At 39.5% G+C, this 18310-nt stretch overlaps 1 protein-coding gene across 2 annotated transcripts in view; it reads right to left on the reverse strand.

The window, feature by feature from the left end:
* LOC121917418 (tetratricopeptide repeat protein 39C-like) overlaps positions 1-18310 on the reverse strand; it is a 65916-nt gene that overhangs the window by 20583 nt on the left and 27023 nt on the right. Inside the window, exons 2-7 of one of the 2 annotated variants that reach the window (XM_042443366.1) lie at positions 17891-17939; positions 8502-8630; positions 5786-5900; positions 4039-4393; positions 1876-2044; positions 1034-1127 (exon numbers count right to left, since the gene is read on the reverse strand). In XM_042443366.1, coding sequence (XP_042299300.1) covers positions 1034-1127; positions 1876-2044; positions 4039-4393; positions 5786-5900; positions 8502-8630; positions 17891-17939 — 911 coding nt within the window. The remainder of the gene's footprint in view (positions 1-1033; positions 1128-1875; positions 2045-4038; positions 4394-5785; positions 5901-8501; positions 8631-17890; positions 17940-18310) is intronic. The other variant, XM_042443367.1, reaches the window with a different exon arrangement.

The raw sequence follows: 18310 nt of genomic DNA on the forward strand, positions 1-18310 counted from the left end.
ATGGATGGAATGTTTGTAAGCTGACAGCATTGGTGGACAGAATGTCTGCATCTTTAATGCCTGGACATTTTAAAACTTGGGAAATGTTATACTCTCACTAAACAATAAATGCCACTTTCTTTTGAAACCAAACAAGTCTACATGTAATCGCTTTAGAAAGAGTCTATGCACTGAAAGGAATTATAAGCTTCTTTCAATAAAAATACTTCAAAAGTAGGAAGGTTATAAAACATCCATTTTGCATTTACTCACTTTTCAATAATATGAATACAGTTACTTGGTTCTAACTATACATGGCCATGAAGTTATGTATACAAGGCATGCTTCAAAGCTAGGTTGCCTATTTATCAGATACATACTCCTGTATCAGAGACAGTTTGCCTCTATAGGTCAATTAGTTGGGAATGTAAGACAGAAGGTACAATTGCAATTGTATCCCGCTAGCAGGCTCACCATAGGCAACTGGTTGGCCATTCTGTGAAGAGAATGTTGGAGTAGCTAGCCTCCTGACTGATCCAGCAGAGCTCTCACTATGTTTTTAATTTTATAGAGAAAGTTGGATTCAGACTTACTATACTTTGATTGGACACAGTGAAATCAATGGGATTTAGTTTTCTCCTGAATCCAACTCATAAAATATTATTTTTATCTGTATCTATATATCTATAGATACATATAGAGTCGTACAGATACATTTTGATCTCACAGCTAATATTCAGCTTCATAACATTAACTTTGGAAGTATGTGTGCTAACGGAGGAAATGAGCACATATTTCAAAGAATCTTTATACCCCAATAGAAAATCAGGCACAATAAATTAATGATTTACGAAACCTCCTCTTTCCTTGTTCCCTAGCTATAAGTCATGAAATTATATATAAGGAAAATTCAGTATTTCCAAAGGATGCCTCTAATTAGCAGTTAAGGAACTTATGAATATAATTTGTGCTATAAACTCAATGTTTTCTATTCAGGTATTAGTAGCAGCGGTTAAATGGAACAGAAAGAAAAGATATTAGTATTATTATATACCAATTTCATATAGGCAGACATGCTGAATCTCTCTCTGATCAGTTGCAAGTTCCAAAGCAGTATGAAATGATGTCAAGGCACTGTTGATCTGACACTACAGAGAGAAAAACAAGCCTATCATCAAAACAAGAATGTAAATAAATAAATACAAATTTGTCACTGAAATTAAGAGCAATCTGATATAGTATAAAAGAGAAGTATAACTGTAACAACTGCTATGTCTATCTAACATTCTGTAGTACCTCCATAATTCCCTCAGAAAAATTGCTATTTCAAAGTATCTCTTTCATTATTCTACTTTCAATCAGTTAGAAAAAAATCATATATTATAATTTTGTCTTATAAAACTCTGAGATCTGCACCTACTAATCAATAGTACAGCTGATCACTTAAGAGCAACATTATGGACATGTTCTGTATCATATGAGGCAGTTAGCAGCAGTAAATTGACTCTCAATGGTGTTGCTTTATTCTTACTAGTTCTATATAATTTCAGAGCACCTCATTTCTTCTCCCAGCAGGAGGCAGGAAAACACTGGATTGACAGGAACCAACAGAACAGTAGTCAAATATGAATATCCTTTTGCCAAAGGCAATGCTCTATGTTGAAATCCACCACTGCCTGCATATTTCTATGAGCACTAGAAACCTGCTGTTTATTTAAGATAAATCATTCAGTCTCATGCTTCGTCGTCTAAAAGGTAACAAGAACAGCTAAGCAAGCTGGAGGCTTTTTTAAAAAAACAAATAAACAAACAAATAAACACCCTTTCCTTTAGAGTTGTCACCATGTATCTGAAACTGTTTAGATTCAACAGAATCACTAGCGAAAGCCACAGTACCTCTAAACGCTGTATTCTTCCCTTGAAGAACATAAAGAGAGATGAGTTCGGATAAGCAGCTTCTTTTCTGTGAAGAATCTCTTTAGCCTCTTGTAATCCTGCTTTGGTATCACTGCCATCCAAAGCGAAAAAAGGACGAACCACTGTGTGGTACCACAGCAAAGCTAGTCTGAAAGGACACACACATACACACATCCAAAGATAATTAACATTATTTCATTCTATAATTCAGCAAGACCAACATACGACTGAAGATCTAGTTCCTCTCCAAACTAATATTATGTTTAATACCCAAATCAGTGAGAAGAGATGATATTTTGATTTTTTAAAAATGTCTTTACACTTTTAACACTGCCATCCTACAGAATCTCACAAAGCCAGGAAAGAATTTTGCATGCTACCAGAGATGTTTCAGACATTTCTGTTGCTTCTGACAAGCCACTGGAAAAGTAATCCATTGCTTCCCCCTCTCCTACTGCAACCATTTAAAACTGGCTTTCAAGTCAGACATATGATCAGTTAAACGGTAAAAACTGATCAGTTACACTGTAAAAACTGAAGTCAGAACACCTCAGGTTTCTAGACCTATTCCTACAACTGTGTACAAAGAGGTCTAGGAGTGCAGCCTAAGGATATATGAGTACACAACACACATACATACATATATACATACATACACACGGTTTCTGAAGCATGTATAATAAATATGTCCTGTAGCAATGCATTGTGTTTTCAGAACCTGTAAGTTTCCTATAGTTAACTATTTCCTATAAAATCTGTAGCTAACTATAGTTAACTATCACATCTCTATAATCAGCTCTGCTAAAGAAATTTATCAAATACAGTGGGCTCTTCTGCTAATAAACAAAAGCACTTTCAAAAAATTGTTTCTCTCCTAGCTTTGTTTTTCTTCACTTCAGTTTGAAGAGAGATATGCAGCATGTAGGGGCTTTCAACATCAACTCCCTCTGAAGGAGGGAGTCCTCAATATGCATCCCTTGCACATACAAACTCCTTTATGGAATTGTATTCTGGATTGGGCCACAGTATCCAAACATAACCAAAAGGGGATGTAAGGTGAGCCTTATTCATATACAGGGGTACCCCGGGTTACGAAATTAATTCGTTCCGCCGCCGCTTTTGTAACCCGAAAATCTTCGTAAGGCGAAAAAGCCATAGGCGCTAATGGGGAAAAGCCGCGATTTCGTGCGAAATAGCGCCGAAAAGCACCAAAAAATTTTTCGTAACCCGAAATAACCTTCGTAACCCGGAACAGTTTTTTTAAATGGATTTTTTTCGTAACCCGGAAATTTCGTAAGGCGGCGCATTCGTATCCCAGGGTACCACTGTAAAAGAATGGAAGAACATAGCAATCCATTTCAGTTCATTGGGTTGGAGTTCTGATACCAGAACAAGCATATGCAAATTGTCAAAAGGAATGCAGTAGATATAAATTCACAACATATTTTTTCATTAGCAAAAATGTAATTTAACTTCACAACATATTTTTTCATTAGCAAAAATGGACCATATTAAAAGTATTTCATCCTAAGCAAAAGATTTTTGGAAGAATAGGTTCTGTGAAACAGAGGTTCTTTCCCCCAGAGGTATCACATTCAATTGAAGAGACAATGGAGCTACATTTGTGTACAGTAATTACAAATATCCTTCTCTACTAAAATGAACAGCAAAGCACAAATGCAGATGTTCTGCATATTGGATGGAGATTACAATGTGCTCTCAGTCAAAGCATCTGTATTTTGAGAACAGTATTCTATCATTGGTGTACAAAGAAGCATAAAAGTGTGTGTGTGTGTGTGTGTGTGTGATATAATTATCAGCTTCAATTAGAAGTCTTTAAAAAGGAAAAAGGAAACAGTTTACCAAAGAATGTAAAAGTGTTTGTTTCATGAGTATTTGAATATCAGAATTTGTTTTCAGCAAGAGCTGGGGATACACTAAGCCTCCAGTGAATTAAAGTCCTCTTACTACATCCTCCAGTTTCATAAACCATGATACATCAAGAAACAACTTGCTCTTAGTTTATTTGCTGATGTTTCAAATAAAAAAGGACAAAATAGTACTTCCTAATTTATGTTGGCTTGCAATTTACTTACTTTTAGTACTAAGTTATTACCAAAACATTGCAATATAGCTACTCACGTAGCTAAAGGGGCCTTCATGTCCTTACTTTCACTTGCATACATCAGTGAAGAAAGCCCCTGCAGCCGGTCTCCAGGAAAACCCAGCAGGTTGATGATTTTGAGCAGGTTTGGGGGCACCATGGATATGCAAAGATGAAAAAGTCCATATCCAAAGCTAACGGCACCTTTCAGTCTGTTTAGCGAATCCTCTGTTACACCTTCTGCAGTAATATGATTATCATTTGCAGCATCAGAAGTCAAGGATTCTTGAGTTATCTTCTTCTGATACAATTCCTGAAGTGTATTAATATCTGTATAGCACTTATTGTAGATTTTCCAGGCTTTTCTAAGGATCCACCCACCTTTTATATAAGCTAGAGAGTTGGAAAAAGAAAAGATGAAGAATTCAGTAAAAGAGAAAGGGTTTTTTAAAATGATGAAACTACAGTGTAGTGATCCCAGAACTATAGCAATCTGTAAATACAAAGTATTAAATTGTTAGCTATAGCTGAAAGACAAGATGAATTCCCCAAAGAAAAGAAAGTTCCAATTCATAGCCGCATAATAGCATATATACAATTCTGAAAACAGAAAAGAAAGGGAATTAAGCAATTTCTAAGTATATGACATTATAAAAAAGAGGAGACTGTCACTGCCTTCCTGGGTAACATATGTAATGCTGTGCATGCACAGAGAGTGAGGAAAAAAAAAAAGACTACATGGGTCTAAATCCTATTGGTTAGTCCGAATTAGAATGAACCTAATGAATCAACTGTTGGAGCTGTTGTCAACACACATTTAATTGATTCAATGGGTGTTCTTTCGATGGGACTAACAACAGAATTCAGGCATTGTATACAAGGCTGTTATAACCATAACTCATTAAATTGGTTAAACTACTAAATACTTTGAAACAGATTTAGAGTTTGAACAAATGGGGGCAGGAGTTACCAACTTAAATGAAGCTGTGTGTTAAAATACAACATTCAAGACAACAGCTATGATTTTGCTTTAATAGGAGCTTATTGTTACTGCAGCTCACCCACTTTCTGCTGCATTGCTTGTTCAGTTTTTATGTGGTTTACCACAAGGGAAATGTTTATACAATTCTATTCAGTAATACTACAGTAAGCATGAAGGGAAAGGCTGAGCATACACACACACTACTCATTCCACACTACCTTTGACGGATATGTGGTACACTTCAAAACAACCCTTTGTAAGTATCTTGAATTTAGCTAAGTGCTCACAATTATTACCAATACAACTAAACCTTTGTGGTACCAAAGACTAACACATTTACTGTGGTAGAAGCTCTTGTGAACTGGAGTTAATGAGATGTGTCTTAACTCTAAACTATTCCTAGTAGCTAAGGTAACAAAAAGACTAGAAAGAGTGTAATCACACCATTAATTAATTAATTAATTAGTAGTTTAAAGTTTCTATTTCTACCAGTAGTCTTAACAGAAACAAAAATAACACCAACAATAGTGTGTGATGTTCCAAAGATGCATTTAAATCACCCAAACACATTCACACACTCTACAGTATACAAAGGGAAGAGAAAGGCTGGCTTCTCTTTAAGCAAGCTGACTAAGGAAGTTACAGGAACTGTAGGCCGTCAATCATAAGCAAGTCAAGTTGGACAAGATTTGGTACTTTCTTCCATAAAAGAGAAGGAAGAACCTGGGGAACGGCAAGTAAAAAACTTTCAACCAAATACCTGAAAAAATGCAGTCTCGTTAATACTGGAAATCACAGCTCACCTGACAATTCTTGTTTTACAAAGGAGAGGACAGCAAGGTAAACCTGACAATCTGCTACAATGATCTGCCTCTGCAGTCGATCAATCATGGAAGGGGCAGCCTTTCGACCATCAACCTGTTTGAGAACCATAAATGAAAAGACGAAATGCCACACGAGTCTTAAATTCTCCTGACATAGGTAATGTGTGTTCATTTGTAATGAGATAGTTCTAGTCAACTTCAGAAAACATGAACAAGAAGAAATATTAATATAATATTAATAACAATTAAAAGACTACCCCTATTCCAACCAAAGCTCTAGCACCTTCTGTGGTGATCAAAACAGATCTCAGTATGGGAAGGTGAGAGCCATTCCCCCTTGATTACAATTCATGAAAAGTGAGCACACGCTAAACTTAGCTTTGTAAGTTTGGCTAACAGACCTCCATGTGGATGTTGAACAAAGACCCAAAAAGAAGTTCTAATGAAAATTTCATACTAAATGGCTCAAAACTATATCTCATTTGGAAACTGCCATTTTTTTTACATCTTCATATGTTACCAAAACTTGTGTTTAGTGTTCACTTGTAAGTGCATCATGGTAGTGATCTACCTGACAGAACCCACATGTTCTGTCTTCTCTTTCCTAAGGGGAGAGAGTTTCACATTTCTAACTGCAGGCCATTGGTCAGGATGAATACACAAAGAAACTATATAAGCCATGTCTCTCATTATGGATTTTGAAACTTACTTGATATCAGTCTGCCATTCCACAGAAATATTGGAATAGCTGTGAAGGAGGGAATATTGGTAGTAGAACAGACCACCATTTTGAACAAAATCCAAGTTTTCTTCATATTTTAGTCAGTGCAGTACAGTACACAACTTTCTATTATGTAACTGCCATATATAAAATCAAAAGAACCTAAACTTACTTCAGTTTTATGCATGTCTACTCAGCAGTAAGCCCATGGGCAACAACATTCACCATGAAAAATGCAGCTCAGTTCTATACATGCCTACTCAGAAGTTTAAATATCCATCCAACTCACTAAAATGTAGAAGCATTAAATTTGAAATGTTTTTAAACGCCCTCTGATCTGTGATCACTGATCAGAGATACCAGCAGGATTTTTCTGCACAGCACAGGCTGTCTTTCTTCATTTCTGAGCAGGGAAATACCAGTAATAAGGGATAAACACAGTGCTAAGAGAAAAGGTGGCAAGGCCTGCTGGAGAAGGCTGTGGGCCAGAAAGGCAACCACAGTGTGCACGATTCATGCTACAGCCCAGAAGTTATACAGTTAAAGGAATGGATTAGATTAGTACTCACCCCCACACACATTTTACAAAAACAATTATAAAAATAAAATAAAACAAAGAAGTATATCAACTCTTCTTTTTTCAAACAACAGAGGATGTTTCTGTCCTTGGCAAAAATATAATAATCTGAGCCATGGAGGCTGTTTAAATTGGGACTCTGCTACAGCTAATCTGTAGCATGAAGCTGCACAATGAGAACAAAAAATAAAGACCCTTTCCTCACATTCCCACTAGAAAATACATGGAATAGTGAAACGAGACACGTTGCCCAGACTTTATACACTCAGCATTAATAATGCAGGATGTTCTCAGAGGGAGCCAGAGCTTAAATAATTTATACATGATGCAGCATACTGCATTAGTTCCATTGAGCTAGCAAAGATAAACAGCATCAATGGAATACTTCAACTAGATTACTAGCCAAAATTAATCCTATCAATTTAACAGTGCAAACATGCCAACTAATTGTACACAGTGGTGGTGCTAAGTGAAATGGAAACGTCATCAACTTTTACCACCTAAAACAGCAACATACTACTATTATTAAGTAGAAATATTCAGCCCACTCTATCCACAAATTCTGCAACCACAAATTCAACTATCCATAACTTGATTTTTTTTTAAATTTGATTTTGGTATTTTATACAAGTGACACCATTTTGCTAACCCATTATATATAATGGAACTTAAGCATCCATGAATTATGGTATCCACAGGGCATCCTGGAACCCCCAGCAGATACCAAGAGTCTACTGTACTGTAATTCATATGTTGCATTTTGGTGCTTGATTAGGAAGAGTAGCCAAACTTCAAAGCCAAGTAGAGGCCCACAGGCAACCAATGGGCCATGATGAGCCTATATGGTACTTGGACCAAGCTTCAAGACATCATTCAGCCATAAGAGTTAGTAGGTGGTCCTGGAATAATCATTCTTTTATCTCTACAGGATTATTACAGGATTGTTGCAAGACTAAGACTGTCTAGAAAAGCAGGCCCAGCACAGACAGGTGAAAAGCGCCAGTCTGTGGGCGGGGTGAGGGCTGAGCATCCACATGCTCAAAGCTTTCCCCATACTGCCCAGGTGCCATCTTTGTGTGTACCCGTTCAGATGGTGCATGCTTTGATGATATCCCTTTGGTGCAGTGCCCAAACAGGACTGTGCCAAAGGAATGTGATCAAGCCACCTGGCATCTGCTATGGAACTTCTTCAGAGGCACAAAAAGGAGCCAGTTTTTCTGTCTCCTTTTTGGCTGTGAGGAAGCCAGATTGGTACCATGGCGTGCACTTGCCGTGGCACCGATCTGGGACAGAAAGGAGCGGCATCTCACCGCCCCTTCCTGCCCGTTTGTACAGGACCGCAGTTGCCATAATGGTACAGGACACATTCATATATACATAAGTGATGCTACACTTACATTTTTCTTAATTTTATTTTTTATTGTTTCTATAACACCTATTTCTTCACTTTCACATAGTTTTTCAGTAGCTTTTAAGTCATCACATGCCAACTGCATTTTTTCTTCTTCAAAGGTCATCATGGCATTCTGTTAAAACATAAAAAAGAAACAGTTATTGAATTACAGTTTCACAGGCTAATCTAAATCAGAACTGAGAATGTTATATAACTGCTTTATAACTTGAAATATGCTAACTGTTTAAGAAATAGCTATCCCACATGAAAGCAGGGCATTTAAAAGTCACAGACAAAAGAGTTAACCTGGGAACTAAGGCATGCAATATTTACTGTCATGCACTGAACATGGCAGTGCAGAAGGGCAGTAGGATAAAGGCTTCCCAAAGGAAAAACAGAATACAATTAACTGAAGATTTTCTACTAATCATTACATACCTGATGAAAGTGCTGAGATCGCAGTAAAACAGTGCCCCATAATCATAAATCTGGAATGCTTATATTTAAGTATTGTTCAATAATATAAGATTCATTTGTGTTAAAGGTTTCAACAGTTAAGTACTACTAAGGCAAATCAAATGAATCACATGTTCTTACTTTCTACATTTAGAATGTCTAAATTCATATCTGATGGCATCTGAAGACAAAAAATGAAACCTGTTAGAGTAATTATTTCCTGGCTGTACATTTTACACCTTGGCCATGCTGACTGGAAATAACTGCAGTTATAGTTTCACATACTTGAAGAATACAGGATTGGTACAGGCTCCTGGAGATTAGCATCTTGACTATTATATGACATCTAACATGTTCATGTGTAAAATGCGAGATATAATTGACCCTTGTTATCCATTGGGGTTTGGTTCTAGGATCCACTGTGGACACCAAAACCTGTGGATGCTCAAGTCCCATTATATATAATGGCATAGTAAAATGGTGTCCCTTTTATAAAATGGCAAAATTAATTGTCAATGGATTTTTAAAATTGTTCTCAAACTATGAATGGTTGAATCTGTGGATATGAAAGTCCAACTGTAAATAGAATTAAAATATTCACAATTTGCTCAATTGTATAATAATCCCAACAAAGCTTTCAATATTGGATAAACAGCCATTAAGGAGATTTATTAGGAAGTGATATTTTTTCCTCAACTACCAAAGCGTATATACAATTCATAGACTACACAGATTCCCTGGAGGCCTTTTCTGATGCCTTCTATGCCCTGTGCCACTAAAGTGCCACCAAATTGTCCCCTAGCTAGCTAAAGGTTTGCTTACCAGGTAGGCCTTACTTAGGCTGTTCCTGCACCTCCACAGCTTCCTTTTCTTATCTACCATCTCCTTTTCTCCTACTCCAAAAATATTACTCAGAGAAGTATGCAAGCCCTCCTGCATCTAAGTGTGGAGGCCAGAATGCTTCCAACCTTAGAATAGCTCTAGGTAGCTGCTCCAGGTCATGACAGAATTATGTAACCCTATTAAATGTTTGAGTACCTTCTGTAAGAGTTAGGAAGTGGTACTATAGGAAGGAACTGAGAAAATCACCTCTGAGTATTTCTTGCTTAAGAAAACCCTATGAAATTCAAGGGGTCACCATAAGTCAATAGGTGACTTGAAGGCACATATACACACACTGTAATATATTGTGAAATTCAGCGAAGGAAAATAAAATTAAAACAAGTGTAGTAAAAATGACAGTAAAATATAGCTTAAAAGGTTAAGTGGGCACTAAAGGGTGGACCCAGCATCATATAGTTGTTAGTCTATTGGACTAAGACTCTGAGAATCCCTGTTCTGTTGTAGAAACCCACTGGGTGACCTTGGGCAAATCACACTCTCTCAGCCTCAGAGGAAGGTAATGCCAAACTTCCTCTGAATAAATCTTTCCAAGAAAACCATATGAAAGATTCACAAAAAGTCAGACTCACATAACAACCACATATGACTTAAGGGTATTCAATGAAATAAGAAATTAAGCAAAGTAAAAGTGCATGCCCCTTGCCCTCACTTCACAGACTTTGGATACATGGCATCTACCTGCTCAACCATGTTCCTTCAGTTCAAAAAGAGCTGCCTATGCCTACTATGTGGTCGAATACTACACTGGCTGGCATCAGAAAACAATTCATTTCTGGGACTGTGAAAATATGACCACAGTGTTTGAAGAACTTAACTTTTAAACTTTATATGTGTGTGTATATGTTCCTTCACGTTCACTGTTGACTTATGGCAACCCCATGAATTTCACTGAGTTTTCTTAGGCAATCACTCAGAGGTGGTTCTGCCAGTTGTTTTCTCTAAAATACAGCTTACAGCACCTAGTATTCATTGGTGGTCTCCTATCCAAGTACTAACCAGGGCTGACCCTGTTAGTTTCTAAAATCAGACAAGACCTGGTGCCTGTAGGTCATTTAGGCCCTAAACTTCATATACAGTAGAAGATATTGTTATGTCAGTTGTACCTGAGGAGAACAAAGGTAACCTAACAGATTGTGCCCCATATCCAGGAATTTAAAAAGAAAGTGCAAAGTAAAATATCCACTATAAATTTCATATATAGTGGAATATATTTTACTGTACTTTGCATGCTCTTTTTAAATTCCAGGATATGAAACACAATCTGTTAGGATAATTTAGGTTCAAAACACACTGTAGAAATAATCCAGTTTGAGACCACTTTAACTGCCCTGGCTCAATGCTAGGGAATTCTGGAAACTGGAGAGACTTAGCCTTCTCTGTCAGAGAGTGCTGGTGTCACAACAAACTACAATTCCCAAGATTCTCTAGCACTAGCCAGAGTAATTATAGTGGTCTCAAATTATTCTTGCAGTGTGTTTTGGACCCTTGTCCTCTTCAGGTACAACTCACATAATAGTATGTACTGATTTTCAACATACCATGAACATGCAGCAGCATGCCAAGTCTATACACAGAATATTCATATTTAGCTTTCACTTCCGATGGCCTGTCAACGTTCATATAGAACTCTTTTAACATCTTGCACTTCAGCAAAACCTGGATTATAATCCCCAGCAGACATGTGTTCCCTAAACACCCTGCTGAACAGCCTCTGAACACACCCATAATAAAATAAATCAAACTGTTTTACAGTACAGCCCAGAAAGTTTAAATACAAGTGGAACTGCCTGTTCATTTCATAAACATGAGACGTGCAATTTATTAAGTGTCAAGAAAATAAAAAGCAAAAATTATTACTTAATTCCTTGTCTCCCTTTCTCGTAACATAAATGGATGCTTCTTATACAGCTGAATTGAAATTGCTGTCATGACGTATTAAGAGAATTCTGTTATGTAAATTCTCATCCACTTACTGTTACAGACCATGGCAGTATCTGTACAGATTCTTCAAGGTAATACTATCACACGCTATCACACACTAGTATCTCCCCATACTGATTTACACATCTCAGTGTCAAGCTATCAGATGGCCAGAATTTCCTTTGCATTTCAATAATTTAATCCCCACTGTCACATAGGGAAAAAAATCCAATGCTTTTTCTAATGTAATTTTTGAATGACAAAGGCATGCAAAGCAGTGCAACTATATTTAGAGCAGCAACAAAGCAGAGAATGAACCTGTGCTAGGATATTACACTGGTTCCGAAATCTAACTCGGATAAGTGAAGTTGGAAGGGTGAAATCCTATTAAGTTTCCCAAAAGCAAGAGGAGAGATCCAAAAGAATAGGCACATCATTAAGACTTTCTCTTGAAATTTTAGTTTACAATTCTAGAATGCATGCAGACTTTGATGTTTAGAAAAATACACAAGCAGAAGAACATTTCAACAAATATAACTTGGAACTGGGATTTATTAACACAAGTTATTTCTCTATGAGACTCAAATTCTGGTGAGACTTCACTGAAAGAAAAGACAGACGACTACACATACGCTTATACATTGTGTCAAGAGTCACAAAACTCATTACTGTTTTGACAGCAGACATGAAACAACTGTATATAACACATTAAAGGTCCTATGCCATTTGTTGTGGTATGACTCTTTGCAGATAATTGGCTACTTCATATGATCATTGATTATTGGTGGCATCCTAAATTAAGAACAAACATTACCCACTGTCAGTAGTTCTGATGTGTAAAATAATGACCAATAGCCTTACCATAAGCCATTAGAAATGAAATAATGAACCAGCTTTTTCATATTAAACAGCTGCATGTTGTATTTTACCACATTAATCAGTTGGCTACCATATTACTTAGTACAACATTAACTACAATTCAGTTATTTCTAATGCAACTGACACAGTGTCTTCATTGCAACAATTTGCAAAGGCAATTCTTAGACATGCCCACATTTTGAGCTATGAAAATGACATGGGCGGTAGCCTCTGATTCCAGAGACAGGAAGGGAGAGATTTATCTTTAGTGTATACTTAAGGATGGAATTATTCTAAAATGGCATACAAAATAAACAAAACATACAAAAATACAAGACTTTAAAGACTAAAACATGCACCCTCAACTGGGTTTGGAAAGGCTGTGGCAGCCAGTACAACTGGTTTAATATCAAGATCCCATGAGCTAATCCACACAACATCTTAGCATAGAGAGTAACAAAGCCATTGAACTGGAAGGGACCTCAAACATCATCCAATCTGACTCTACAATGCAGGAAACTACAGCTAATGCATTCCTGTCAGATGGCCATCCAAACTCTGTTTAAAAAACAAACGAATCCAAAATGAGGGACTACTCCTTCTAAGGTGGTCCATTCCACTGTCCATAAACAGAGCAACTTGAGAGGACCACAATCTCTTGATAACTGAGAAATAATTTAAAGGCACAGCTTTTTGTGGGGGTTTTGGGCTATGTGGCTGTGTTCTGGATGAGTTTATTCTTGATGTTTCGCCAGCATCTGTGGGTGGCATAGATACCAGCCACAGATGCTGGCAAAACATCAGGAATAAACTCTTCCAGAACACAGCCACATAGCCCAAAAACCCCACAAAAATTATGAATTCCAACCATGAAAGCCTTCAACTTCACATTTTAAATGCATTTTCTAAAATTATGGTAGTTATATTCCAACCTTTAATACTGAGACATTAACCCAGGGGTCGGCAACCCTGGCCCCCCGGTTTCCTGTTTGCGCGGCCGCCGTTTTGGCGGCCGGCCATAACAGCTTTTCGCCACTCTGGGCGCCGGCCCCCCAAATGGTGGCACCAGCAGCGCGGCTAAAAGCTGTGATGGGCAGGCCGCCGCGGCAGCGGGGCGGCAGGCCCTTTAGGGGCCCGCTGCCGTCCCTGGGGCCTCCAGGAGGGCTCCGCGGGCGGCAGGGGGCCTCTGGGGGCCCGCTGCCGCCCCTGGGGCCCTCCAGGAGCGCTCCGAGGGCGGGCAGGGGGCCTCCTGGGGCCCGCGCTGCCATCCCTGGGGCCCTCCAGTAGCGCTCCGAGGGCGGCCAGGGTGGCCCTCCTGGGGGCCCTTGCCATCCGGGGCCCTCCAGGGAGGCCTCTGGGGGCCCCGCCTGCCGTCCCTGGGGCCCACCAGGAGCGCTCTGAGGGCGGGCAGGGGGCCTCCTGGGGGCCCTTTGCATCCTGGGGCCCTCCAGGGATGGGCTCCGAGGGCGGCAGGGGGCCCTCTGGGGAGGCCCGGGTGACGTCGCTGGGGCCCTCCCAGCGCTGGCGTCCCCACCAGCTTTTTTGCCGGTCTCTGACGGGGCCTGGGGCCCCGTCAGGGGCCAGCAGCAAAGATGGGGAGGCCTGGCCCCCGGAGGCTGGAAAGCTCCGCCCCCGGCACACAGCCCCGCCCCAGAGGGTGGAAGCTCCACCCCGGCATTGCGGCCCCGGAGGGTTGAAGCTCCACCCCCGGCTTTGGCCCCCCCAGTCGCCTGAGGGACACCAACCCGGCCCCCGACTCAAAAAGGTTGCCTACCCCTGCATTAACCATTACTGCATTCAATAGAACCTGACCTGGTAGATAAGACCAAGGTCCATCATGTTACTCGGATGCCTTTTAAGGCTCACAAGAAGGTCACTGATATAATATATTACTATACTGTTTGTCCCAGAATCTAGTAGTCAGAGAACTACTGCCTGATACACTGCTGCTCCACTTAGTCACTATTATAGGAAATAGCTACTAGCTACTAATAAACCTTTCCTCTGCCATTGTCTGTTTGCTTAATTTTTTCCCACATTTTACGAAGATGGTGATGGTGGTGGTGGGATGCTTCATGTCATTTCTCACTTACAGTGAACCCAAAGCAAACCTATCACAGGGCTTTCTTGAAAATATTTGTTCAGAGGGCTTACCAAAGATCACACAGTAGGTTTCCAGGGTCAAGCAGAGATTTGAATCATGTTCTCCCAGAGTCCTAGTCCAACACTCAAACTATTACATCATGACAGTGTGGTACCAATGCGAGCTAGCATGGCATGGCATAGCACTTTGAGCATTGGACTAGTACTCTGGAGACCTGGGTCTAAATCCCAGCTTGGTCATGAAACCCACTGGGTGAACTTGGGCAAGTCACACCATCTAGGATCCCTCAGGGGATGGCCATGGCAAACCCCCTCTGAAGAAACTTGCCATGAAAACCCCATAATAGGGTAGTCATAAGTCAGAAATGACTTGAAGGCATACAACAACAACATCAACAACAACAATGTGGAACAGGTTACTGAATGAACATGCCCGAGAATGCTTATTTTTAAACACATACTTAAAAACACTAGCCAGTGCTTTAAAAAAAAAGACAAATAGCAAGACCCACATAATCAAACTGTGGTGTGAGAATTTCAATGATGGTAGATAGATACAGATATGGGGCCATTAGTAGGAAAAGGACAGACATCACCAGCTGCTCCCCCAAAAGATGAATAAAACTGGGAATTATTCTCTCCCTGGAATTCATGCCCCAAGGAACTGGAAGGAGTGTAATTAATGTTTAGCCTGGAAAACAGACAGTTAAGAGGCAATATGATAGCCCTGTTTAAGTATTTGAAGGGGTGTCATACTAATGATGGAGCAAGCTTGTTTTCCGCTGCCCCAGAGAATAGAACCCGGAGCAATTGATGCAAGCTACAGGAAAAGTGATTCCACCTAAATACCTACACAAGAACTGCAACCATCACCCAGGACAAAAGGGAGGAAAATAAAAACACTAGTAGACCAAGTAAAAAGGATCTGTGAACCCCACTTCCTGGTAGATGAACCCTGGACTCTACAGGCTAATGGTTACTCCAGCTCAGACATCAGAAGAGCTGCCAGACCCAGGGGGAAAAAAACCACAGGAGTGAAGGAAAAAAACAACCACCCAAAGGGAAGGTATCTTTACCATACATCAAAGTAGTCACACACAGAATAGGGAAACTGATGAGGAAACACAACTTCCAAATGATCTATAGACTGACCAAGAAAATCCAGCAAATGCTGTGCTCAGCAAAGGACAAGAGAGACCCCCTCACTGCCATAGGAGTTTACCGCATACTGTGCCGCTGTAGACAAGTCTACGTAGGGACCACCAAAAGCAGTGTTGAAATGTAAATCAAGAAACACAAGACACACCGTAAATTGGGATAGCCAGAAAAATAGCAGTAGCAGAACACATTATCAATCATCCTGGGCATAAAATGCTATTTGAAAATACTGAAATTCTGGGCCATGCCAACAACTATCAGGTGAGAATGCACAGGGAAGCCACAGAAATCCACAAACTCCTAAACAACTTCAACAGAAAAGAAGAATCCTTGAAAGTAAACAAAATTTGGCTACCAGTTTTGAAAAACAGCAAGATCAAGACTCAGCACATGCATATGAGCATCACCCTGGATCAAGGGCTTTTTCAGCTGACAATGGGTCACTAATTAGACACAAATCCTCCCCGCATATCCTCCCATCCCGAGACCTTGCCATTCACCAACAGACCAACAAACAGATTAACATGTAAATCCCTTCATCTCAACCAAAGGTCACAAAGTATATATACCACACACACCTCCATGCCACCATTCTCTGAAGATACCAGGCACGGATGCAGGCCAAATGTCAGGAATAAATTCTTATAGAACACGGTCACATAGCCCTAAAAACCCACAAAAAACTATGGATGCCAGCTATGAATGCCTTTGACTTCACATGGAACCAGTGGCCTTTAGGAGTATGGTGGGGATGAGCATGTGGTGGCAGGGCAGGGGAGAAATGGAGGCAAAAAAGAGCTTTGATATTTGGGACCCTACTTAAGTTTTTTAATCATTGCCAGGACTTGGTTGGAAAGCTGGAGCTATGCTGCTGCTCCTGGTTTCATTCAGCAGACAGGAAGAGGTAGTAGCTTAAAATTTAACAAGTTTAAAATTGCCCTTGTAATTACAGTAGACTAATAGACAGCCTAAATGTATTTACATGTACACAGCTTCATATGATTAAAGTGAAATTTGGTTAAATGTTTTTAAAGTAATTTTTTTTTAAAAAATTAAACATTAACAATTTAAAAATATTTTTTTAAAAAACAACAGTAACTGGGACCTCCTTTCTCTGCCCATGAGGCTCACCCCAGTCATAGAGAATCATAGAATCATAAAGTTGGAAGAGACCACAAGGGACATCCAGTCCAACCCCCTGCCATGCAGGAACTCAATCAAAGCATCCCCAACAGATGGCCATCCAGCCTCTGCTTAAAGACCTCTAAGGAAGGAGACTCCACTACACTCCGAGGGAGTGTGTTCCACTGTCAAACAGCCCTTACTGTCAGGAAGTTCTTCCTAATGTTGAGGTGGAATCTCTTTTCCTGTAGCTTGCATCCATTGCTCCGAGTCCTAGTCTCTGGAGCAGCTGAAAACAAGTCAGCTCCCTCCTCAGTCTATCATCTCTTCCGCTGAGTTTCAGTGTGTTAAAGGGATGCAGATGAATGCCAAAGCCCATTTCTGCCCAAACGCAGATGTTTGGGGAGCAGTGGTGTGTTTCCCCCTGCCCCGCTGTCAGCTGGTGAGACTCGTACCCCTGCATGCCTCTGCTGTCTGCAAACTTTTATTAAGGGAGAAAAACAGAACCCACAATCAGTAATTATGAGCCAGTTCTTCCAGCTGTGTCTTCATCATTTTCTCGTAATCTGCAAACGATACCCAGCATCTCAACCCAAAAACCAAAATACCTGAGGAATCTAAAACTATGGTTTGAAGAAATGCATTTTGACATGTGAATCAGGCCTAAAATTTGGAATTGTGACCATAAAAACATTATTTTATATGATTTGAGATGTTGGATGTACAGTATAGGCATTTTGCAGGGGGGAAACAAATCTGAAGTACCCTTTTATAAACAGTGACATTACAAAACAAAATGTATGTTTTCAATCACATATATATATCATGTTGTTTGTGAAGTGCCATTTTATCACAAGAGTATTTTGTACTCACCAAAAAACTCACAAAGCTGGCTCCAAAACTCATTAATGGGCTATGGTTTCTATAAAAAGAAGAAAGGGTAAAGTTACTGGTTGTATGAAACCTTTCTTATTAATATTTGAAATAAAGTCAAATAATCTCATCTGTCTGAAAAAAGTCAATGAATTACACCCAATATTTTTATAAATGTTTTGGGGAAAGACACAGCATTATTTTTTAATTTTTCAACATAGGGTACCGTAATGAAGACACAGAGGCCAGAATAAACATCTATGATCCTACTGTTCCAAATGCAAAGCTATGTTTCACCTTTGCATAATATATTTGATTTATACAGTACTATCGGTTGGATTCCAAACTCTCCAGCATAAAATTCAGCTCAATATAATCTTATCTTTTAATAATAAAAGCATACAATATGCATTGGTATGG

This window comes from Sceloporus undulatus, unplaced genomic scaffold, assembly GCF_019175285.1.
Source record: "Sceloporus undulatus isolate JIND9_A2432 ecotype Alabama unplaced genomic scaffold, SceUnd_v1.1 scaffold_17, whole genome shotgun sequence".
NCBI lineage: Eukaryota > Metazoa > Chordata > Lepidosauria > Squamata > Phrynosomatidae > Sceloporus > Sceloporus undulatus.